The sequence below is a fragment of the Scheffersomyces coipomensis genome (assembly GCF_036884675.1).
Source record: "Scheffersomyces coipomensis strain NRRL Y-17651 chromosome Unknown DFJ63scaffold_2, whole genome shotgun sequence".
Classification (NCBI taxonomy): Eukaryota; Fungi; Ascomycota; class Pichiomycetes; order Serinales; family Debaryomycetaceae; genus Scheffersomyces; species Scheffersomyces coipomensis.
This window is the reverse complement of record NW_027042893.1, coordinates 1,224,355-1,247,608: the sequence shown is the minus strand read 5'-3', so window position 1 is coordinate 1,247,608 and position 23,254 is coordinate 1,224,355. Positions and strand designations below refer to the sequence as shown.

Genomic DNA, 23,254 nt, shown 5'->3' with positions numbered 1-23,254 from the left:
GTCATCATAATGACCTGAATTCCCACTTACAGCTGAAGCAGCGGCCGCAGCATATGATTGATGTTGACTATGAGAATGAGGTTGTCTTCTTTGGGGCTGTTGTTGGTGATGTTGCTGCTGTTGCTGTTGTTGTTGGTTTCTTTGTGCTTCCTCTACCACCGCAATAAGATTATCATCTAATCCTGCTAATTCATGACTTAATAATGCATCGGCATCATGTCTTGTGCTTGGAAGATTATGTAATTGAGCAGCGGCAACAATGGCCTCTACATCATCAGCAGTAGTTGGACCTTGTCTACTTCTAATTAAATTACGAGAATTTGGATTATTAGGTTGAGATTGATAAATTTTTGTTCTTGGTCTAGCAAGATTTTGATTAATTGATGATGATTTCTTTTGATTAATAACACCAATTCCACCAGCAACACCGGCAACTCTTTTCAAATTTGATTCATCCCGAGTTGGATCTCTACATTCAGGACAATTCTTTATAGCTTGTGCTACTGTATCTTTAATTCTTGTCCAATGATATTTTTCAGTGACGATTGATGTGGTTTTATTTATACCACCATGATTTTGTAAATGAACTTCAGTACAAATTTGTAATTGTCTAGCAGGATCACTTACAACTTCTCTACCTTTTAATAATAATTTTCCATCGATTAATCTATAATGAGATGCTGAAGATCTTAATCGAGATTTTTCTTGTCTATCAGCCATAGCAGGATATCTTCCAGTTTCCAAATAGAATTTAATCTTATCGAATCTATAAGCCCCAACAGCCGGATCACTTGAATTAACTAATTCTCTTCCGTACATTATAGCATCAACAGCTTGATCATGACCTTTTAAAATCCCAGCTGATTTAACTCTACCAACCCTTTTGAAATTTAATGATTCCCAAATCCTACGAGCAGCCACATTACTTTCAAATACTAAATTAAACATCGAATAAGTATATCCTAATCTTGGAGCCCATTGTAAATAACAATCAGTTAAAGTTCTTCCAATCCCTTTACCTCTAATCCCAGCATTAACTAAGAAATTAGCCGTACAAATATGAGAACAACGACCAGGATAATTTGGTTTAATACAGAATGTTCCTAAACATTCCTTTTCCCATTGTCTTGCTCCTTCCAATACAGGTGAATCTCCTAATACCATTACTGCTGCAAATGATCCAAACCAATAATTTTGAAATTGTTCAATATGTAAGGTATCAAAAAATGATGAAGTTTCACCTCTTTCAATTTCCATATTGAATTCATCACATAAGAAAGCTAAAAGACCAGGGGGTAATTCATTAGGAGAATGAATAGGATAAATGGTTGCAGTGGTTTCACCATCTTTTAATAACACTGTATATCGATGAATAACATTAACAGGATCATAATCTAATTGAGGTCTGAAGTGAGGAGGTTGGATAACATCCTCAAACTCCGGCATTGTTTTGGCTAATTCTATTCTGGTTTAGTGAAGTTTCCTCCTTAGTATTCAATTATTGCAAAAATATATATCACTAATCTTAAAGTGTGTAGATATTGTACTGCTATGGGTATATTTTGGAATGTAAACATCTTCTGGTTCGATTACAAAAAAAAATAAGATGGGAAAAAGTCGCGTGTTTGGGTAAATGTCGTATATCTAAAAGTATATCTATCTATCTAAAGATCTTTACCAAACATTATAGCTCCAACTAATTTATCTTCACCTTTTAAAACAGCTACGTTTTTAACATAACCGATTCTTTCAAAGCCAAGATTATCCCATATTTTAAGACTAGCCACATTGGTTTCAAATACTAAATTGAATACGGAATATACATAACCTAATTTGGGAGCCCATAAAAGATATTTCTTACCTAATTCTTTACCTAACCCTAATCCTCTCTTTTGATGATTGACAATGAATCCAGCATTACAAACATGGGAACATCTTCCAATGTAATTTGGTTTAACGTAGAAATTACCTAAGAATAGCTTTTCCCAATCTTCAACTGATGTATGTTTGTGTTGGTCATTTAATTGGTCAATTGATGTATATTCTCCTTCCACTAATACAGCCACAAAGGCATGGAACCAATATTTAATGAATTCCTCGTCAATCATGACATTATGATGAGGATAAGTTCTCCCTTCTTCCACCACGAAATTGAATTCATTTTGAATTACCTTTATAAGATTGGATGGTAAAGTCTTATAATCATGAATAGGGAAAATAGTGACTTTGAGAGATGAATCCTTATCTAATGTGAATGTTATAGGATCATGGATCTTACCTGTAGTTTCGAATGTTCCATCAGCAAATGGTAAACTTTTCAAACTTTCAAATTTTGTTGCTTCAACTGTCATACTGGTGATTGTGTTTTCTATGTCAACTTTTTATAATACAAATTTCAAATTTCAAACGAATGCAAATGCAAATGTCAATAATCACTATTTAGTGCCTCTATATAGATACAACACCTCCTACCTCTTCAAATCAAAATCAAAATGAGTCAAATCTAATCGAAGTAATAGAAAGTTTACAATATTCTCGTCTTAACTGACTGAACCGGGATAATCCTCCCGCTTTTCGGTGAGAGATGCAAAATTTAAATTTTTATTACATGCAGTACACTGTATTTATATACAGGTGATTAAATTTACCCGGATTTTAAAAATGAGAAGGAGGAGGAGGAGGAGGAGGAGGAGACACCAATCAGAGTTTATTTCATATTTATGATTGATTGGATAACAACCATATCAAGTTCAAAAGTAGTAGTTTTACAAGTTATATCATTCATTCATAGACATAACTGGTCTATCATATCATTAGAATATCAACAGCATCATTAGTTTAGTGGAAAAAGGACAAATAATAACAATGGAAGAACAACGAAGGGCTGGTGTGATTTCAGAGTGTATGTATATACCTTGTTATATTATATATAAATCCAACTTACTTAGAACAATACTAACTTATAATTTCTAGCCGTTAGTAAACGAGACAAGAAACGTCAACTAATAGGAACCAGATTAACTCGATTAGATTCGATGTTTAAGAATGATCGAGATAATTTTTATCGAAATCTGTTACATGAATTACAAGGTAAATTATCAACTTTACAACAAGGTGTAAATGAAGAATTTTTAAATAAGAAGAATCAATTTGAAGAAATTAGAGATTATGAATTAACTAAATTACGATTATGGGAAGAATATCAAGTTAAACGAATTGAAACTGAATATAAGGAAGATTTATTTAAAGCTAAAGAAAATCATGATAAAATGATTACTTTAATTAAAGAGAAATTATATGATAAATTACAAAATCAAATCAAACAACTTAAAGAAGATAAATTATTATTAAATTTGGTTAATGGAAATCTGTGGAGTCAAGCTCCTACTAATGATAAGAGTTCCAGTACTAGTTCAAATACTGCTGCTTTAAATGCAGTTGCTTCATCATTAAATTTAACTGATAGAAGATCATTAAGAAAAAGAGAATTAAGTTCAAGATTCACTACTGGTGAAGCTGATGATTTATCAGATGGTGGCTTATCCACTACCAACGCATCCTCCATAGCGAACAATACTAATAATAATGGATATACATCAGCCACGGGGAAAAGACGAAGATTATATTCCACTCGATATTCTTCAAATGATGAAATGTCAAGTGGTATTACTAGTGGAGTCAATAACGTCAATGGAAATCATAATGATCATACCAATGGATCCACCTCCAATAATAATCAAAATGGAAGTTCCAATAACTTTCTTAAACCAAATTCAAATAATAATAATCATCAGCATGGAGCAAATGGTACCAGTGGGATCAGTAGTGGTAATGATTCGAATCTAAGTGATAAAGATTATGATGCTTTGAATTCATTAATTATGGAAAATGATGATGGAGGTGCATCCCTTGTGTTATTAGATAAATCAAATTCAAATAAACCCAATACAAGAGGTTCTCATAAACAATTTACCGGTCTTCAAGGATTAAAAGTTGAAGAATTAAATGAAGATTTGAATTTATTAAGAAATGCCATCATTAAAAAGGATTAACGAATAGTTTGTATAGGTCATTGTTGTATAGTAGTTATTGTATAGTAGTTAGAGTTTAGTTCATTTGTAATATTAGAATTCATCTGTCTTTTTTGAAATTAGCCTTAAGTAAAATACTGCAAACACAAAAATGGATTAACCGCTGAAAAAAATAAAAAAAAATAATTAATCGCAGCCAACAGATAGTGAAAGTTACCAGAATCATCTTGATAGGATAGGTTAGATATCAATCAAGAAGTTGGATCAAGAAGTCTAGATCAATTGGATTGCGGAGTCTAGTGGTTGAAGAAGATAGTATCCACAATCTTAATAGACATGTCATATCGTCATCAATCATCGCCTAGGAAATCTAAATCAAATCAGAATCAGAATCACCATCAATTGAATCAAGACCAATTCGCCATACCATATGACGATATAGGACTTCCCTCATCGATTTCACGACAGGTGGATGATGATATATATGAGTATTTAGATGGTGTGGAAGATGAGTTGGAAGAATATGAGTTGGTCCAGTATCCATCATCACGTCGTCATTTAAAGATCAAACCCCAGCAATCATCATCAGGATTACCCATCAGAAGTAGGAAAAATATTAGGAGATGGCTGTTCATCATCATACTATGTGGGATACTACTATTCACTATCTATTCCATCCGATCCTATATCAAGAGTCAACAATTTGATCGATTCTGGGTTGATGAAGTTTCCAATCATGAATATAATTATAATGATGATATTGAATTAATCAATGTTCAAGATTCAAATAAAGATTTAAGAATGAGTGAACGAATCATATCATCAAAGATTGATGCTCCTTTTCAATTAGGATGTAAGGCCCCTGATTCATCTCAATCTAGAGCTAATGCTGGATTTGTGGTGTTAGCTCGAAATTCAGAATTAAATGATGTCATAAAATCAATCAAATCAATGGAAAGACATTTCAATCAATGGTATAATTATCCTTGGATATTTTTAAATGATGAAGAATTTAATGATGATTTTAAAACTACCGTTCAACAATATACCAATGCTAAAGTTGAATTTGGAAAGATCCCGATTGAAGAATGGAATTTTAAATCAAATGTTGATAAACAAGAATTTAATGAATATATTCATGGTCAAGGAGATCGTGGAATAATGTATGGGAATCTAGAATCGTATCATAAGATGTGTCGATTTTATTCTGGTTTTTTTTATAAACATGAATTAGTTTCAAAATTAGATTGGTATTGGAGAGTTGAACCTGATGTTGAATTTTATTGTGATTTAACTTATGATCCATTCATTGAAATGGAAAAAAGAGGAAAGAAATATGGGTTTACAGTATTGATTCATGAATTATATTATACTATTCCCGGATTATTTCGAGAAACCAGATCATTTATCAATAAACATAATATAAAAGTGGGAAGTGCTTGGAATTTATTTATTCATGATTCAAAATATACTAATGGGATTAATCAAAATGATTATGATAATATTAATAATAAATTTGAAATTTTAAAGGAATTAGAAGAGAATATTAATCTTGAAATCTTTTTAAAATTAAAAAAGAAGAAAGAAAAACATCTTAAACGATTTAATCCTGATTTATTAAAGAAATTAACTAGATTAAGTACTAAGAAACCATCTTTATATGAAGATAGAATTGATCGAGAAGAATATAATCTTTGTCATTTTTGGTCAAATTTTGAAATTGCTCGAACTGATTTATTTACATCACCTGAATATCAAAATTTTTTTAATCATCTTGAACAAAGTGGTGGTTTTTATAAGGAAAGATGGGGTGATGCACCAATTCATTCATTAGCAGTAGGGATGATGTTGGATTTAAAAGATATTCATTATTTTAGAGATATTGGCTATAGACATTCTACCATAAAGCATTGTCCTAGTAATTCCAAAATAAATCAATTAAGATATAAATCAAGTGAAAGTTATCCCTCATATAACGAAGATCAATATTGGTTAACACCCGATAAACCTACAGATGTTGGAGTTGGATGTCGATGTCGATGTCCTTCTAATCATCGAGATATTGAAGATAGTTCATCTACATGTATGAATAAATGGAAAGAATTAACTAGTGATACATTTTCACCTTTTGAACCGATTGATTTAGAATATTGGGAGAAAGAGATTACGAAAAGAGTTGAGATATATTTAGCTAATGGAGGAGATTTTGGGTATAGTAATATTGTAGAAACATTATATGAACAAGGAAAGTTATAATAATGATATAGAAAATTTTTACAGTAATAATAATATAATAATATAATAATAATATATTTTGCTAATATACACTTTAAACTAGTAGAATACAATGAGAATGAATGAATAAAACAATTCTTTCAATGGGTTTAACCACCGAAACCATATAAGGTTCTACCTTGTCTCTTTAAGGCATAAACAACATCTAAAGAAGTAACAGTCTTTCTCTTAGCATGTTCAGTATAAGTAACAGCATCTCTAATAACGTTTTCTAAGAAAGATTTCAAGACAACTCTAACTTCTTCATAGATTAAAGCAGAGATACGTTTGACACCCCCTCTTCTGGCTAATCTTCTGATAGCTGGTTTTGTAATACCTTGAATGTTATCTCTCAAGATCTTTCTGTGTCTTTTGGCACCACCTTTTCCTAAACCTTTTCCTCCTTTTCCTCTACCGGACATATTGTATTAATGATATTTATTTAATTGATTAATAGATAAGGAAAGGGAAAAAAAGAAGAAGTAAAAATGGTATAATTATGATTTCAGTTATGGGGATTGATTGATATATTTATAATGTTTTTACAGTAGGGAGAGTTGTTAGTGACGATTTTGGTGATAGTTTGTGTGCAGGTCAACTATTTGTTTTGATTCAATTTTCAGTCACGCGCCTTAAATTGAAATTTGTCTTTTGTTAGTGATTAAATTTACACATTGTAATGTGTAAATTCTAGTATTCAAATCAGATATCTTTTATCGCTACTTGATATAAACAATATAATTAAGGTAAGTAAATATGAGTACGTGTTTTGTGTAATCCACCATAGTTAAGTCATTGTTCTGCATCGGTAATTCTGAGACTGTTTCACTAAATCATATATGAAACGAAGAGGAAGACACGCTTTAACTAGTTTTAGGTGTATCTTTTACACTCTTCTCCCCATCTTCTGTTGATAAAGATACGCTAAGTTGTAAATCAGTTACTGACACAAATATGATGTAAATAAACAAATAGTGATAAACTATAAACAACAACAAATCACCCATGATCCAACCTTCAATATAAATATTTATCTAATTCCCTTTCAATTAAATTATTTTTAATTACAATTCTTTCTTTCTTATTATCATCATCAATAATTAATCATGGCTAGAACTAAACAAACAGCTAGAAAATCTACTGGTGGTAAAGCCCCAAGAAAACAATTAGCTTCTAAAGCTGCTAGAAAATCAGCTCCATCAACTGGTGGTGTTAAAAAGCCTCATAGATATAAGCCAGGTACTGTTGCCTTAAGAGAAATTAGAAGATTTCAAAAATCTACTGAATTATTAATTAGAAAATTACCTTTCCAAAGATTAGTTCGTGAAATTGCTCAAGATTTCAAAACTGATTTAAGATTTCAATCTTCTGCTATTGGTGCTTTACAAGAATCTGTTGAAGCTTATTTAGTTTCTTTATTCGAAGATACTAATTTATGTGCTATTCATGCTAAGAGAGTTACTATTCAAAAGAAAGATATTCAATTAGCTAGAAGATTAAGAGGTGAAAGATCTTAGATCGGTTATCTTCTATCTATCTGTGTATATTAGATTATTATTATTACTATTTTTGAATAAATGAATTAGTTGTATATTAGATTTATTATTTACCCCTAAACCATTGATAATTAGTGAGTGCAAAATATATTACCCTAAACAGACAGATCATTTTGCCCCTAACGGGTCATCAAATTTAAGCGACCTTAGCAGATAAAAATCCAACAAATTTTAAATTTTTAGTGGGGAAAAGATCACTAACTCCTTTTAGTTCCCCCTAAAATCTAAACCATCTGAAATTTTTACCTCACCACCCACTCGGAGTGCAACCTTACACATTTATATATATATAAAACAGAAAACAGCAACCTCTGATTTTATAGACATTATCAACTATCAACAACTAACTACTAACATATTCAACTATGTCAACCGATAACACTGTGGCCAACACCTTCAATCATCCATCCACCAAAACCATCAATGATTCAATCTATGAATTAGGTTCATCACCTTATCCTGCTATCGCATTAGGATCATCATTATTATTTAGAGGTATCACTTATAAACCTCAATTAAAAGCATCAGCCAATACCAATGTCTATAAACAAGTAGCTTTGGCCATGTCAAGACCTACCAAGAAGACATGTTTCACTTTCGGAGCTGTTAATCTCTTAGGGGCTTGGTTAATCTATGATGGTGATGAAGTTAATGGTGCTGAATTTAATGCGGTTTGGTCTTCGATTTATTTACTTATTAATGGTAAATCAAGTATTACCAGTCTTATTCGAGGTCGTCATGTTTCACCCCTTGTGTTAAGTTCATTGGCATTGTTCAATACTACCATTTATGGTCATTATATCATTTCCTCCTGGAGAGGGTTAAATAATAATTCTAGATTTTATGATTAACTTTTGAAGTTATATCGGAGTTTGATTTTTTTCATTTTTGGTGTCTACAGTTTCATTTGAGTTTATTTATCTATATTCGTTTAATTATATTCATTTAATATACATCTCATCTTTATTTAAGTCAATCCCATTTTATCGGTAGTAACCTATTTTGTTCAGCAAAATTTATAATTTCAGTTTCATCATATAATTCAATAAATTGTTGATCCATAGGTCTTTCCTTTGGAGCAGCAAACTTTCTATATTCATCAAATATAATTGTTAATGACCATTTTTGCAATCTTCTTAATACCCCTACCAAACACCCAGTTCTATGTTTCCCTCTATTACAATGGATTAAAATAGGTTGATTATCAGGATTTATAACGATTTTAATCGCTTCGGTAATTAAATCATGATTAATTTTCACAAATGGTTCTTTATTACCTGACATCCCTAATTGAAATAATTTTATATTCTCTTGATGTAAGAATTCTAATTGTAATTGAGGATAATCTTCAGGAATCAAACATAATATAGATTTTAATTTCAACGTTTTTAAAAATGTGAAATTTAAAGGTTGAGGAAATGATGATCGATATATTTGATTAACCACAGTTGAGAAATTCTCGGGTGGAGTCAAAGGTTGATCCTTTTCCTTTTTCTTTAATTCTTCATATTCTAATTTTAATTTATCTTGTAATTTATAATCTAATTTATCATCCAAATCTTCTTCATAGGCATTCTCTTGTTGACTTTCATCTTCAGTAGTGTTTGTACCACCTGTCTCATCCATTTTAAATTGATCCAATTTCAATCGTATCAATTTATTGTCTCCATATATTGAATTTGGTTCTTCATAAGTCTTATGAATATCATTTTCAACCGTGTTGGTGGTGGTGGTGGTAGTAGATGATGAAGGTAAGGGTAAAGATTGACTTGTATTGGTTGAATTGAAATCAGACATGCCGAATTCTTCATCCATTTGAAATGGATCATCGGAATAATCAGTCATACCTTGAAAGTTGATAATATAACTCAAATGAATATAGATCTGATTGATTTGATTAATTGATTGTAATTGTCTTTGTAAAGCTAATAATTTAAGAAAGAAAAGTGGTCTCTGATTATTATATTATCATAGTGGTCGTTATGTGGTTATTTATTCTATTTGAATGATCGTATCTGGTTTAGTTACTCTATAAAGTTACTATAGATTGATATAATTATCCTTCCAGTTTCCTATTTCAATTCGTTGGTTGATACCTCATTTTAAAAAAAAAGCATGATTGATTTCCTGTATATAAGTCCCACCATTTCAATCATACCATTTTTGTGTCGTTATATGATAATTACTATACATTTTGCAACTTATAAACTATCTCACTGATGAATGAAGGATAGTAAAGGTATAAGTCATTTAAAGGGATAGATATTCTTAGAAATGAATTTCATATGAGATAATTACTTTACTGAACTAATGAATTAAATTATTCACACATCCCATTCAACACCATGTAAGATTAAGTAACTTTATTTATGATAACCGTTATAGTTTCCCTCTTTTTAATTATCACAAATAGATATAATTCAGTAGAAGAATACGGTTAGAAAAGGGATAAGTAAAGACGGTAACGTTAAGAAACAAACTCATTTACATAGACAAAATTACCACATTCTAAATCCATTTTTGTGGAGACCATCCCTTTATTATCCGTTTATAAAACTATCTCCTATGGAAATATTTCAATACAATTGAGCCATTTGATTGATTGGATTGAATTGAATTAACCAAAACTATTTGTAACCATCTAAAACTTTAACTAAAAATAATGGAGAGAACTCCAAAAGAAAGAAAAAATCAAAAACCACGTTATATTTTTATTTTTTTATATTTATGATTATACTGCTTCGGTTAGCAACGGTATTCCCATAGTGATAATCGATCGATCGTATACTCCTTAATTCATCATAATACAGGTTGATTATAAATATCAAATGTAGGTGCCTGATCTTCATAGTGAATCACCTATACGAAAATGCCGTTGGTGCCATAGTATATATACCTCAGAGACAAAAGCCTGTAATAAGCTCTTTATAACCGACTGTACGCCTCCCCCAAACTACAATAACCAATCCCTAGAGCCATTTAATTGGCATGTCCGAACCGTGTCTAGGTAAGCATGAGAGTGGAGAGACAAGTTGGTGGTGTAAGCCTTTAAAAATCATCAATTTTTCTTATTTTCTGGGGATTGCCGCCCATAGCCGCTTTTTTTGTTTTGTTTATTAGGCTTAAAACTTTATACACACCACTTTCAACTTTCCTAGTCATACTCAATTTATAGGGTTCAAAGTGTTAGAGTTGTATCCTTTCAGAGGGGAAGTGTTCAATAACCAATTAGTAGGAGTTGTAGTTGTATAAATAAGTCATGGATTTTCCTCTATGGATTTTCTAATTATAATTATATAATTATAGTATAGACAAAAATATAAATAGTTGCTACCAATTACAGCGATACATACACACATACATACAATTTCATTATGGCTCCAGTTAAAGAAGAATTAAGTTCAGGAAGTATTACACCTACTTTACCTGACTCCATTCCATTAGGAGAATATTTATTCCTTAGAATTCTTCAATCAAATCCAAAATTAAAATCAATCTTTGGTATTCCAGGAGATTTTAATGTCGATTTATTAGAACATTTATATACTGATTCCATTACTAACCAAAAGGTTAAATTCATTGGATTATGTAATGAATTGAATTCAGCTTATGTGGTTGACGGATATTCTAGAATCATTCAAGGTTTAACCGTATTGATTACCACATTTGGAGTGGGTGAATTAAGTGCATTAAATGGTATTGCCGGTTCATTTGCAGAATATTCTCCAATTTTACATATTGTGGGTACCACTTCATTAAAACAAAGTTCTCAAGCTCATGATGGAGTTTATGATGTTGATGTTAAGAATCATCATCATTTAATTCAATCTAAAAATTCCTTGAATCATGCTAATCATGATGTTTATAAACAAATGGCAGAACCTGTTTCGGTTATTCAACAATCTTTAGATGAAAATTTATCCACTAATTTAGATAAGATTGATAAAGTTTTAACTACTATTATTCAAGAACGTAGACCAGGTTATTTATATATCCCTTGTGATATAACTAATATGTTGGTCCCTACACAAAGATTATTTGAAACTCCTTTAAAGACAAATTATTCTATGACATCTAAATCTATTGAAGTTATGGATGATGTGGTTGATACTATTCTTGATAAATTATATAAAAGTACCAATCCCTCTATCTTTGGTGATTGTTTGGTTTCAAGATTTGGTTTAGATGATAAATTCAATCAATTCATAACTTCATTACCTTCAAATTTAGTTAAATTATTTTCATCAAATTTAAGTAGAAGTATCGATGAAGATTTACCTAATTATCTTGGATTATATTTCGCTAATGGATCATCCTCAGCTATAATCAAACATGAATTTGAATTAAATACTGATGTGTTATTAAATTTTGGATTCTTCAATTCTGAAACTACAACAGGTGGGTATCATTGGGATTTAACTCATATTCATGATTATATTGAAATCCATCCTGATTATATTAAAATCAATGGGAAATTAATCATGATTAAAGATTTCACCACTAATGATAGATTATTCTCTATGGGTGATTTATTAGATGAATTATTAAAAAGATTAGATACGACAAAATTCATCAATATTAATCGTGATAATATTGGACATAAGAAATTTTATCCAGAAACTCAATGTATCCCTCCCACTGATGATCTTTATATTCCTCAAACTAAATTAATCGATCATTTAAATCAAAATTTACAACCAAATGATGTATTAATAATGGATACCATGTCATTTTCATTTGCATTACCTGATATTAAATTCCCATCGGGAGTTAAAATGGTTACCCAAAATTATTATGGATCAATTGGATATGCTTTACCAAGTACATTTGGAGTAACTATGGCCATTAATGATTTAGAATTATATGATAGAAGAATCATTCTTATTGAAGGGGATGGAGCTGCTCAAATGACTATTCAAGAATTATCCACGTTTGTCAAATATCATGAGTACATTAAGAATTATCCAAAGATTTTCTTAATTAATAATGATGGATACACGATTGAAAGAATGATTAAAGGTCCAACTAGATCTTATAATGATATCAATGGACAATGGGATTGGTCTAATATCTTGAAAGTTTATGGAGATCCTCATGAAAAGTACCATAAAGGTTATAAACTTCATAATTTAAAAGAATTCAATCAATTCTTTAAAGGTCAACAAAATTATGGCACAAGATTTGATAATTCGAAATTGGAATTCTTTGAATTAACCATGGGTAAATTCGATGCTCCTGAAAGATTCAGAAGTTTATTCCTTAATAAGTAGATTATAAGAGTAGTTACATAGATTAGTTAGTGATGATTATGGTATTGAATATATTAGTTATAGTTATACAATTTTTGCAATTAATTGGCAGCCACTGGCTCATATATAATTTCCTGTATATAATATTCAGGTCATAAATTTTTCTGAATCAAAAACAAAAATGGAAAGAGTTCTGTTAACAGCCATCTACTTCAAAGGAACCAAGACATCATCGATAATGGTAAGTATCATCATCCATCTATCAATTCAACTGATCAATTACTAACCCAAACAACATCTAGAGTGCTTTATTCAACTTTCAATCATTATTACAAGTCATTTTATTATTGATTTGTACCTGTACTTATGTTCATGCCACCGCACCTGCTATATTAGATAATAGAAAATCAGGAATATTAAGTGTATTCTGGAAATGTGCTAGAGTTGGGGAAAGAATGAGTCCATATGTTGCTATTGGATGTTTCATAATGGCCTTCAGAACTTTAAGTACTTGATTGTATCCGTAAAGACCACCATGAATCATCGGTATACGCAAACACATACACATACATCATATTTGGGAAACAGGGTTTTGAATTCATATACATGTATATATGACTGTACATTAGAAATTATTAATATATACTTATACATCTAACTTATCTAAATTCATACATTTCATTAGGAGAGTTTGCTAACACTGGAGCTCTATCATTACCAATAACTCTTTCTAATAATTGACCATCCCATTTAGAAAACATAGTCTTAACAAACACTAAATTCAAATCACACACTTCTTTGAAGATAGACTTGGCTAAGAATTTAACTAATTCTTTATAAAATACAGGATTGGAAGGTAATTGATAAATTAAAATCGTTTTAACTCCATTCAATTCATATCTTCTAAAATAATGTAATCTTTCAGTATATAATAAAATCTTTATTTTACCCGATTGGAAATTTTGTCTTATCTTAGTTAATTTAGATTGAGCAGTATATTCATCAATACCATCAAATAAGAACTTTGTATTTGATTTCATATGATTTTTAATTCGAATATAATCGAAATATGAAGGGATATAAATCAAAATCCCATCAGAATATGATGATGATTTAATTAAGGATGGTAATACTGAATTTATAAAGAATTTAAATCTAGCATCAGGATCTTCCATAGGATTTGAACTTTCAAATCGCTGAAAAATTTGTTTGATTTTAATCCCAATCGAATTCATAATACAATTCTGTTGACTTATAATCGGTTTGAATTTTAATTTCCCACTCAAATTTAATGATTTTGTAGTAGTTAAATTATTAATATTGGGAGTTAAATATTCACTAAAGATAAGATTTTGTCTTAATAATTTACTTTGATCATTTATTGACCACATTCTAATTCTTGAAAAATCAGCATCATGAAAATCTTTAGGAATTTTATTTAAATATTTTAAAATGGTAGTGATATGATCCCAATTTTGCATTTCAATTTGATTAGCTTTATCGACAATTAAGACTTCAATAGATGATATGAAATCATATTGTCTTTTCTTTTTATCATCATTTTCTAAAATCATTGATAATCCAATGGGTGATGCTAATATTATATCAGATGAATAAAACGATGAATATAATTTAATGGTTTTTCTAGTGAATTTCAATCCCATACAAAAGAAATCATTATTATTTCCTTTGAAAGTATCAATAAAATCTGCAGGTTTAGATGATGGTGGTTGATCTTTGGAATGGAATTGTCCTGTAAATTTCTTTTTATTTTCTTGTTGTTCAGATCCGGAATATTTAATTAACATTTCAACTATTTCATGACATGCTTGTCTTGTAGGTAATAATATAAGAACTTTTGGTCTGGTAAACCCTTGATCTCTAAATTCAGGTTCTTCATTATCATCATTAGACTTTTCCCCATTCTTTATGGCTTCTCTATATGTATGTAATTTAGTGGTATTTTTAATAATTCTATCTCTGGTTTTAAAAATATGATTTAATGCATGTAAAGTGTATAATTTTCTATAAGATGTGTTTTTAAATGATTGATAAGGGAAATTAATATCTTTATAATTGATCATATTAGATAATAAAATCTCATCTAAATCAGAAAGATTTTCTTTGTAATCAAATGCATCTATTAATCTCTTTTTGATGGATAATTCATTAATATCATTAAATGATTTCTTTTCATTAATTAAGGTGATAGGTTTTCCAGGTGGAATTTGTGTTATTGATGAATAATTATCATATTTATCCTTTCCATCTATTATCCATTTTTGTTTTTCTTTAATGATGATCTTTTCTTGGGATTCCATATATGATTCAGTTACTTGATTGAAATGAACTTCAAATGGATCACTTGCAAGACCTGATGTAACTTCTTCTTCATCATCAGAGTCTACTTCATCATCATCTTCCTCATCAACATCATTCTCATCTATATTGACTCCCACAATTTCATTTTCATCTTCATCTTCATCTTCATCTTCCAATTCATCATCATTAACATCATCAGTGATATCTTTGTCAAACTTTTTTGATTTCGATATTTTTGGTTCCTTATGATCTGATTTTAATAAGGTTAAAAGAGCATCATAAGCCTTTCCACGATCTTCATCAAAATCTTCATCATTACCAGCTTCTTCTTCACTCTCTTCTTCTTCTTCTACTTCTTTCCCTTCTTCATTTTCATTCTGTTCATTATCTTCATTATAACCATAACCTCTTCTCGCAGTTCTAGTTACATTTCTTACTTCATTTCTACCATGTTTTAATTTTGGTCTTTTATGTTCAGAATCATCATTGTTAGAATGGTTAGATGAAGAAGAGGTATGATGAGATTTGGAATGACTCTTCCTTTTCACTTGTCTTGCCATACTCTATAATTTAATTGATATTCAACTATTATTTGCAACAACGAGAGATGCTCTTCTTAAATCACAGATTTTTTTCATATTTAGTTTAAAGAAGAAGAAGAAGAAGTTCTTATGTATGTGACTGCATATAACTTAAGAAGGTCGTGTAGAATTGTTAGTAAAAAATATGTTTATTGTTGCGGTATGGATCTGTTTCCTAATTGGGATAAATTGACAGTCAATTTCTGTTTTTAGCTGCATTTTATCAATTTGGTTTTAGAAGAAGGTATTGATAGGGTTAGTTGATATGACTATCTTGATCAATCAATCAATCAGATTGATTGATGAAATCTGTGTAGCCTCATACAACTTCATGCCTTTTTAAACTACTAAAATTGATATTATATACCCCAAAATATGAATCACCACAGCATAAGTTTTGGTCGTCTGACCTAAAACAGATTTGGTTGTAAATGGCAACAGCAGACCAATTGAATCTAATTAGTATTACACACTTTTTGTCAACCCCACATCTAACCAACCAATCAATCAATCAATCAATCAACATGTTTGTTTGATCTGGTGATACTTTGATTGATTGACCTGCTTCATCCAATCATATCAAACACAACTACTTAACAAGAAGAAGAAGAAGTTAAAAATTGTGGTGGTAAAAAAAAAGTGCTGTAAAAAAAAAGTTAAATTAAAAAAAAAAAATTATTTTGGAATTCTCACTTTAAAAAAAAAAGGGGAATTTTTTTTGTAAAGATGTAAACTATCACCAAACACCAATCCAATCCAATCCAATCCAGCCCATTCCTCCACCAATCGTCTATCAATTCATTTCCATCCATCCTGTCCCTCAGCGTGTTTTCTAGTAAGGTGTCTTTTATATGTACAAGGTCTACTGATATCAACTATCTGTAAACTCCAATCCCCCTCCCTCATCATTGTACTGGTTTATTTTATTATAACCTCCTTTTTCTGTTTGTTTAAAAAGATTTAAAGGAAAGAGTGTTTGTGATAAGAATTATCTAGAACATCCCCAGCAAATCACCTACAACATCAATAGCTTCACTACCAGAATCATCATTCACCGTAAAATCAAAGTTAGAAATTCACCTGGATCATATTCATAGGACTTTTCCTATAGTTATACCTCATCAATTCCTTTGTTTTCAACAACGTATATATATAATAACCATCATAGCTTTGCTTTTTAATAGAACTTATATTTCAACCTATTTATTCTAATCCTATTCCGGCGTGTTTTCTCCCCATTCAATTCTTGTCCCCAAAGTTTTCGTGATTCATTATATACAATTTTTTACCCTGATATCCCATATATTTATTCCTTCATAAAGTATAGAATTTCATAATATCCATCATACCTTATCATATCATATCATATCATCACAATGTCAATAGAGAGAAGAATAATACAGTTCATAAGAGCCCTCCTATCTACCCTATATCTTGTCCTAATGATTTTAACCATTCCATTGGCTTTCGATATAGGGGGAGTAAAATGTGGTTTAGCATATTCTTTAACTACATTCTTAGTATATTTTGTTTTAACAACAATACGATTAACTACCAGAAAATCAAAATATTTGAGATGGGTATCAATCTTATATTATTTACAACATTTCTTTATCCCAAGTTTATTAACTTTCTTTTTATCATATTATAGTACTCCTCATGATCCAATTATGAATTATATTAATCCAGTTGAAATTTGGAGATTAATCTTAATCAATTCAACTCCAGTATTCACCATATTAGAAGGGTTTTGTTCATTATTATTAATTCAAGCCATTGGTCAAACTATAAATTGGTTAACCGTTTATAAATCAGATTCTTGGTTAATTGTTTCATTGGTTGGTAGTGGATCTATTATTACAGCCGCATTATATTTCTTATACAGAATTTATGTGTTCCCATTCACTATTGATATTATAAGTGCATCTTTATTAGGATCATTATTAACTTTAACCCTTGGGTTAGGATTATTTGGAATTGTATCTTCAAAAGGCTCCATCATTGAAAGTTCATTAATGTTTGCTTATATTGTTAGATGTATTTATGAAATTTTCCCAATCTTATCAGAAGGAGCAACAGCCACATTAACTTCATTATTAACTCATGCAACAAATAATTTAAAAAATGAAATTCCAAAATTACCTCCTCAAATTTTAAATCCTATAAGTCAATTATTACCATTCTTAGCATCAAATTTACCAATTTCTATCAAGACCATTTGGGAATTTTTAATTATGGCTATTCAAAGATTAACTTTACCATTATTATTAAATTTAGCTTATAGAATTGGAGTATTTTATGCTGCTACAAAGATTATCCCTTCATTATATAATAATGTATCATATCCTACCACTCCACCACCATCAAGAACTCCACCTCAATTAACCACATCTCGTTCGGCTTCACATACATCAGTATCATCAATACCGTCGAATGATAAATCCAATAATAATACCGATCATATTTCATCTGGTGATATTGGATCAAATGATTCATCCGATAAGAACATCACTCCATCATCATCATCTATATCATCTCAAAGCCTTTTACGAAAGAAATCTTTCCGTCTTAAACCTCCTCATCATCAACCACCTTCAGTAATCATTAAATTAATCTATGCATATTCCCCATGTATTATAATCGCAGTATACACACATTTAATGTTATCATATAATGGAGAATTAGGAACTGAATTAAAATTATGGGGATTTTTCGATAATGCATCCACCTCATTTAAAATTACAGTTCATCCTTGGCAGTTTTGGCATTGGATTAATATGGCTACTACTTTATTATTATATGCTGCTGAATTAATGAGTAATGATAGTCAATCGGGTGCTGCTACTTTAACTTCACATTGGAAAGTTGAATAATAATTTAAGTGTAAATCTAGTAATACTATTATAAATTAATAGGTTTTTTTAATAATAATAAATGTATCATTATTTATATATATATATATATATATTTTAATTCCAATTTCCTCTTATGAATCCTCCTCATTTTCAGGATCAAGTGTAGCTAAATGTTCATAATTAGCTAATTTAAATCCAAATTTACGGACGATAGATAACTCATATAATTTTTCATCGAGTTTAAATTTCCAAGTTTGATTAAAATGCATGAAATTAAACAGTTTAAACCATTCAATATAATCAATCCACATATTTGAATCATTAAACAATTGAAATCGAATCATAAGACATAAATGACTGAAAATATTCATTAATCTTAATGCCATAAGATTCTGTTTATAAATTAATTGATGAAAGAATGGATTGGCCGTGATTAATATCCATCGGAATATAGGTTTAGGAAAGTTGATAAATATACATTTTTTAACTGCTTTATTTAACATTTTTAACGTTTGGGATATAGTCATATATTCTAATGGTTTTAAATCATGATCAGTATGAAATGATTGATCTAGATCACGTTTGAAACTTGCTATGATCGGAACATCGTAATCATGTTGACATGGTGGAGTTGGAGGTTGTTGAAGTTCAGTATCGGCATCATTAAAGATTACAGTAAGGATTTTACAATCATTTTCAATTAAAGTTGGTAAACAATAGATTACGGTTGATTTAATCCCATTACAAATGGATAAGAAATCATTATGACCTCTACTGTGATTACCATTGAAATCTACCAATGGCATTAAATTATGAGGATGAATGGCTAAAAATGTAAATATCAAAATGTTTGAAATGACTAATTCTTTAGCTAGGTTAGGAGGATCAATAAATATGTTATCATGATTTAAACTAGCTAATTGTTGATTGGTTTGATTAATGGCTTGATTAAAATAACCACATGTCTTATTGAATAATTGATGGTTATGAAGAAGATTAGTGTCATATTTCGCTGGTCTTCCAAATCGTTTGAATGGTGAAGCATGATGAATTCGATTTGGATCAGTTCCTTCTTCTTGGATTATGGAAAATAAATTTAATGATGAAAATGAACAAATACTATTTCGAACTATTTCACTTTGAAAGAACATTTGGGGTATTAAACCTGACCAATTTTCAGTTTTAGTGGCTGAATTTCCATAAACATTTCCAAATCCATTTACATTGGCATTATCTCTATGTGATTTCAATCCAAATGTAAATAAGAATAAACAATTCTTCCTAAAAAAATCTAATAATTCCATTTCATAACTTTTAACATTTAAATAATTTATGCTATTAATCAATCGATTGTTAATAGTGATCCCAATAGTGGGAGGTGCCCACAACTTCACCAATCTTGATTCTTCTTCATCGTAATCTTTATCGTTGAATGCCTTAATGGGAGTATTATCATTGATTGGAGTCAACACCGGTGAAGGAGAAATTGGTGATGAAACATAACTACATTGACGATTTGTATCAAGACAATATTCACAACTTGGTTTCTTTTCATCACATTTGATTTTCAATCGTTTACAACTTAAACAACCATTCTTTGATCTTCTTCGACTGCGAGTAGCTTTATTCTTCTTATTCTTATTGACCCCGCTAACTTTAGTTAGACTGGTGATTCTTGTTATAGTTTTGACTGCCATTTTTAATAAAACCTCCAACCAACAGTAAATAAAAAGCAAAAAATGAACGAAAATGTCGCTAATGAACGTACTAGTAACAATGTGTTAAAATATGCTAAGGCTAATAATCCGACTATTCAACCACTATTTACACATTCTGGTCTCATCTCATAAAATATTCGTCTAGAGTTCATAGAATATATATATGCTGATAGGAAGTATGGAGAAAGATATTTACGACACAGCCATTTTTGCTAAATAATTGTTAAAAAAGAGCGCTTATATAAGCGCATAAAAGTTCTGCTTAATTAATGCGGTATGGATGTTTGGTACGAAACTACTATAAACAGATTAAATGAATGATTTAATGATATAAATAATACTATTTTCAATATTATTATTGATCATTCAAGATTTCACAACGATAACAATTTCAAATTCACACGTTAATAGAGATTACCTTATTTAATATTTTATCAGAAATATTTGCAGATCTAATCCTTATAATTGACTTTGTCAAATTACACTCAGAGCTTGACTCTATGTTGCTTGATTGTTTCATCATTAAAATAAAAGGTCTCCTGTGAATTATCATTGATATATTTGAATCCTGATTGATACAATAAATAAGTGGAGAAAATAATATCAAACCTCTCCTGAAGTTGATATATCAATCATCATATCATCAAAGTTTAGAAAAAAACTGAAGCTTGGCATATTTGACTATGCGGTAATATCTTAATCTAAACCAATCAAACCAATCAATCAACTTAGACCAAATAAAACAAGCTTTTGAAAGAGAGTTGTATGGGGTGACGTCCATGAATCAAAAATAAGCTCCATTGGGTTAATCAATGCTGTAAAACATTGATCATTTGTTATGACTATCGTTTAGGAATATAATATTCCCATTGCCGAAAACATTGTCAAAATAAATCGACATACACCAATCATGGAATAAATACCAAATTGGGCCTTGTATGAAATCAAATAAATGACCTGAATTAAATCAATACTTTCAGTTAAAATTTAATGAAAGCTAAATTGATAAAACTCAAATGAATGGATGAGATTCATTACGTTTCCGCATAGATGGCAGGAGACTTTCCCCAAAGCATTTTCTGAATTGAATGACAAGCATTCCTTTTGTAAGCTTCGATAACAAATCTTTGACCATGAACGTAAAGAAGAGAAGAAGAAGGAAGAAGTAGTATGTTTAAACTTATAAATGAAAATTTTTTGTTGGTGACGATGAATTGAGAAAAACTAAAAAATCTGGTGGTCGTGTGCTGGCTACAAAAATCATCATTGCAAATTTTATAATTAGGGTTATTTATTTATTATTATTTGTATTCTCTATTTACACATTATTTTAACTATCGTAAGATCCATTCAATCCAAGATTCAGGTATCAATCCCGATATAATATCGTACGATCTAGCTCCTGTTCCACAATACACTATCGATGGATTCCTACGATTAGGTGGGGTATATATCAAATCAAATAATATATGATATAATTCTCGAAGACTAGTCCCTTTACCACCTCCACTTGATTTTATAGGGTTTGATTTATATTGAGATTTGGAGAAATTATCGGCATATAACGATTTGATATCTTCATTCCAATTTTTAATTTCTGAATTGATTAATGCTGTAGTTCTCTGGGATGTATTTGATCTTTGATTTGATATATTTAAATTCCCTAATTTAACTTGAGTTACAGATAAATTATGTTGAGATACTTCTCGAGTTAAGATCGTGAATAGACTTTTCAATTGAGTTTGGAAAAGTGTTTCTGGTGAATGATAAGGAATCGATAATGAACTTATGATATTAGGATAAATTAAAATAATCTTACTCAGTTGTAATCTTGCTAAATTTATTAATCCGGATGAAAACAATTTTAAATAGATAAACATCTTATCTTGTAATTTTGACCAAGTTGAAATCATAACATTCTCAATAGGACCAATGGGGAAATATAGTTGAGGAGAGAATACAATGGCTTTTAATGTTAAATTATGAGATTCAGCTCCTGGGAACGGTATAACTGCCAATTCTAATAATTGTTGGAATTTAATCAATTGACTTTCAAAACTAACTGATTCATTCAAATTTAAATAATTAATATCATCAGTGATAGGATTTGATTCAACGTATTTAAAATCTTTCTCATCAAGGATAGTTAAATATACGATAAATCCTCTCTTTTCAAAATCCAACGCAATCAATCTCGTTAATGGTTCAGTAGGTGATCCAATAATCAACACCACATCCCCTCTTGCTCCATTCGATAACTTTGGAACCCTCCTCTTTAATTTATTATTGTTGTTATTGGCATTCTCTATCAATAACACTGGTTTATAAACTTGCTGATAAAACACATACGTCCCCACTCCAAGTCCCACAGTAAGGATAGATATATACTTCCATTTATGTTCGACAAAACTCTGAGCAAACTTCTCTTTGATAGGACTTGTGATTTTCCGATTATGATTGGTATTTTGATGAATGGTAATGGTAAGATCATGATTAAACGGATTATACAGCGTTATTTGATCGTACAAATCTGAAATTGAGACGTTTCCATGTTGAGTATTTATGAAGTCATTAGTTTTGTTATATAGATATGACAACGTTTCAATAGTTGCTTGTACTGGTTCAGCTACCATTGAATCGTTTGGTTGTAGATGTGTATTGGTTGTAA

At 30.0% G+C, this 23,254-nt stretch overlaps 14 protein-coding genes across 14 annotated transcripts; 7 read left to right on the top strand and 7 right to left on the bottom strand. All coding sequences in view use genetic code 12, as the record gives it.

Annotated features, from left to right (window-relative positions):
* Positions 1-813: 813 nt before the first annotated feature.
* Positions 814-1,164, bottom strand: DFJ63DRAFT_284735 (GNAT family N-acetyltransferase; the record flags this gene model as incomplete). The annotated part of the gene is made up of 1 exon (XM_064904838.1): positions 814-1,164. A coding segment is annotated over one exon (351 nt), but the record flags the coding sequence as incomplete, so codon positions are not given.
* A 391-nt stretch (positions 1,165-1,555) lies between these two features.
* DFJ63DRAFT_70176 (GNAT family N-acetyltransferase) lies at positions 1,556-2,693 on the bottom strand. Its single transcript, XM_064909094.1, has one exon. The coding sequence runs from the start codon at positions 2,349-2,351 to the stop codon at positions 1,665-1,667; it is 687 nt and encodes a 228-aa protein (XP_064763709.1). The 5' UTR covers positions 2,352-2,693; the 3' UTR covers positions 1,556-1,664.
* Positions 2,609-4,210, top strand: DFJ63DRAFT_70431 (uncharacterized protein). Its single transcript, XM_064909099.1, has 2 exons — positions 2,609-2,902; positions 2,974-4,210. Exons 1-2 carry the CDS (start codon positions 2,866-2,868, stop codon positions 4,050-4,052), a joined length of 1,116 nt encoding a protein of 371 aa, XP_064763708.1. The 5' UTR covers positions 2,609-2,865; the 3' UTR covers positions 4,053-4,210.
* Positions 4,211-4,832: 622 nt separating this feature from the next.
* DFJ63DRAFT_285128 (glycosyltransferase family 15 protein) lies at positions 4,833-6,287 on the top strand (the record flags this gene model as incomplete). Its single annotated transcript, XM_064904873.1, has 2 exons — positions 4,833-5,949; positions 6,046-6,287. 2 exons carry the CDS (start codon positions 4,833-4,835, stop codon positions 6,285-6,287), a joined length of 1,359 nt encoding a protein of 452 aa, XP_064763707.1.
* A 61-nt stretch (positions 6,288-6,348) lies between these two features.
* HHF22 (histone) lies at positions 6,349-6,727 on the bottom strand (the record flags this gene model as incomplete). The annotated part of the gene is made up of 1 exon (XM_064905420.1): positions 6,349-6,727. One exon carries the CDS (start codon positions 6,725-6,727, stop codon positions 6,416-6,418), a length of 312 nt encoding a protein of 103 aa, XP_064763706.1. The 3' UTR covers positions 6,349-6,415.
* Positions 6,728-7,069: 342 nt separating this feature from the next.
* Positions 7,070-8,024, top strand: HHT2 (histone). The gene has a single exon (XM_064909093.1). The coding sequence runs from the start codon at positions 7,412-7,414 to the stop codon at positions 7,820-7,822; it is 411 nt and encodes a 136-aa protein (XP_064763705.1). The 5' UTR covers positions 7,070-7,411; the 3' UTR covers positions 7,823-8,024.
* On the top strand, positions 8,025-8,773 carry DFJ63DRAFT_70228 (uncharacterized protein). The gene has a single exon (XM_064909097.1). The coding sequence runs from the start codon at positions 8,227-8,229 to the stop codon at positions 8,710-8,712; it is 486 nt and encodes a 161-aa protein (XP_064763704.1). The 5' UTR covers positions 8,025-8,226; the 3' UTR covers positions 8,713-8,773.
* Positions 8,774-8,833: 60 nt separating this feature from the next.
* Positions 8,834-9,706, bottom strand: SIW14 (putative tyrosine protein phosphatase; the record flags this gene model as incomplete). Its single annotated transcript, XM_064905822.1, has 1 exon — positions 8,834-9,706. One exon carries the CDS (start codon positions 9,704-9,706, stop codon positions 8,834-8,836), a length of 873 nt encoding a protein of 290 aa, XP_064763703.1.
* Positions 9,707-11,235: 1,529 nt separating this feature from the next.
* Positions 11,236-13,131, top strand: ARO10 (phenylpyruvate decarboxylase; the record flags this gene model as incomplete). Its single annotated transcript, XM_064904762.1, has 1 exon — positions 11,236-13,131. One exon carries the CDS (start codon positions 11,236-11,238, stop codon positions 13,129-13,131), a length of 1,896 nt encoding a protein of 631 aa, XP_064763702.1.
* Positions 13,132-13,211: 80 nt separating this feature from the next.
* Positions 13,212-13,697, top strand: DFJ63DRAFT_70282 (uncharacterized protein). Its single transcript, XM_064909098.1, has 2 exons — positions 13,212-13,351; positions 13,413-13,697. Exons 1-2 carry the CDS (start codon positions 13,292-13,294, stop codon positions 13,623-13,625), a joined length of 273 nt encoding a protein of 90 aa, XP_064763701.1. The 5' UTR covers positions 13,212-13,291; the 3' UTR covers positions 13,626-13,697.
* A 72-nt stretch (positions 13,698-13,769) lies between these two features.
* DFJ63DRAFT_284197 (rRNA-binding ribosome biosynthesis protein) lies at positions 13,770-15,992 on the bottom strand (the record flags this gene model as incomplete). Its single annotated transcript, XM_064904779.1, has 1 exon — positions 13,770-15,992. One exon carries the CDS (start codon positions 15,990-15,992, stop codon positions 13,770-13,772), a length of 2,223 nt encoding a protein of 740 aa, XP_064763700.1.
* A 1,397-nt stretch (positions 15,993-17,389) lies between these two features.
* Positions 17,390-18,886, top strand: DFJ63DRAFT_311700 (uncharacterized protein; the record flags this gene model as incomplete). The annotated part of the gene is made up of 1 exon (XM_064905821.1): positions 17,390-18,886. One exon carries the CDS (start codon positions 17,390-17,392, stop codon positions 18,884-18,886), a length of 1,497 nt encoding a protein of 498 aa, XP_064763699.1.
* Positions 18,887-18,999: 113 nt separating this feature from the next.
* Positions 19,000-20,565, bottom strand: DFJ63DRAFT_333962 (Zn(II)2Cys6 transcription factor domain-containing protein; the record flags this gene model as incomplete). Its single annotated transcript, XM_064907946.1, has 1 exon — positions 19,000-20,565. The coding sequence occupies one exon, from the start codon at positions 20,563-20,565 to the stop codon at positions 19,000-19,002; it is 1,566 nt and encodes a 521-aa protein (XP_064763698.1).
* Positions 20,566-21,920: 1,355 nt separating this feature from the next.
* On the bottom strand, positions 21,921-23,219 carry DFJ63DRAFT_311698 (uncharacterized protein; the record flags this gene model as incomplete). Its single annotated transcript, XM_064905820.1, has 1 exon — positions 21,921-23,219. The coding sequence occupies one exon, from the start codon at positions 23,217-23,219 to the stop codon at positions 21,921-21,923; it is 1,299 nt and encodes a 432-aa protein (XP_064763697.1).
* Positions 23,220-23,254: the final 35 nt, after the last annotated feature.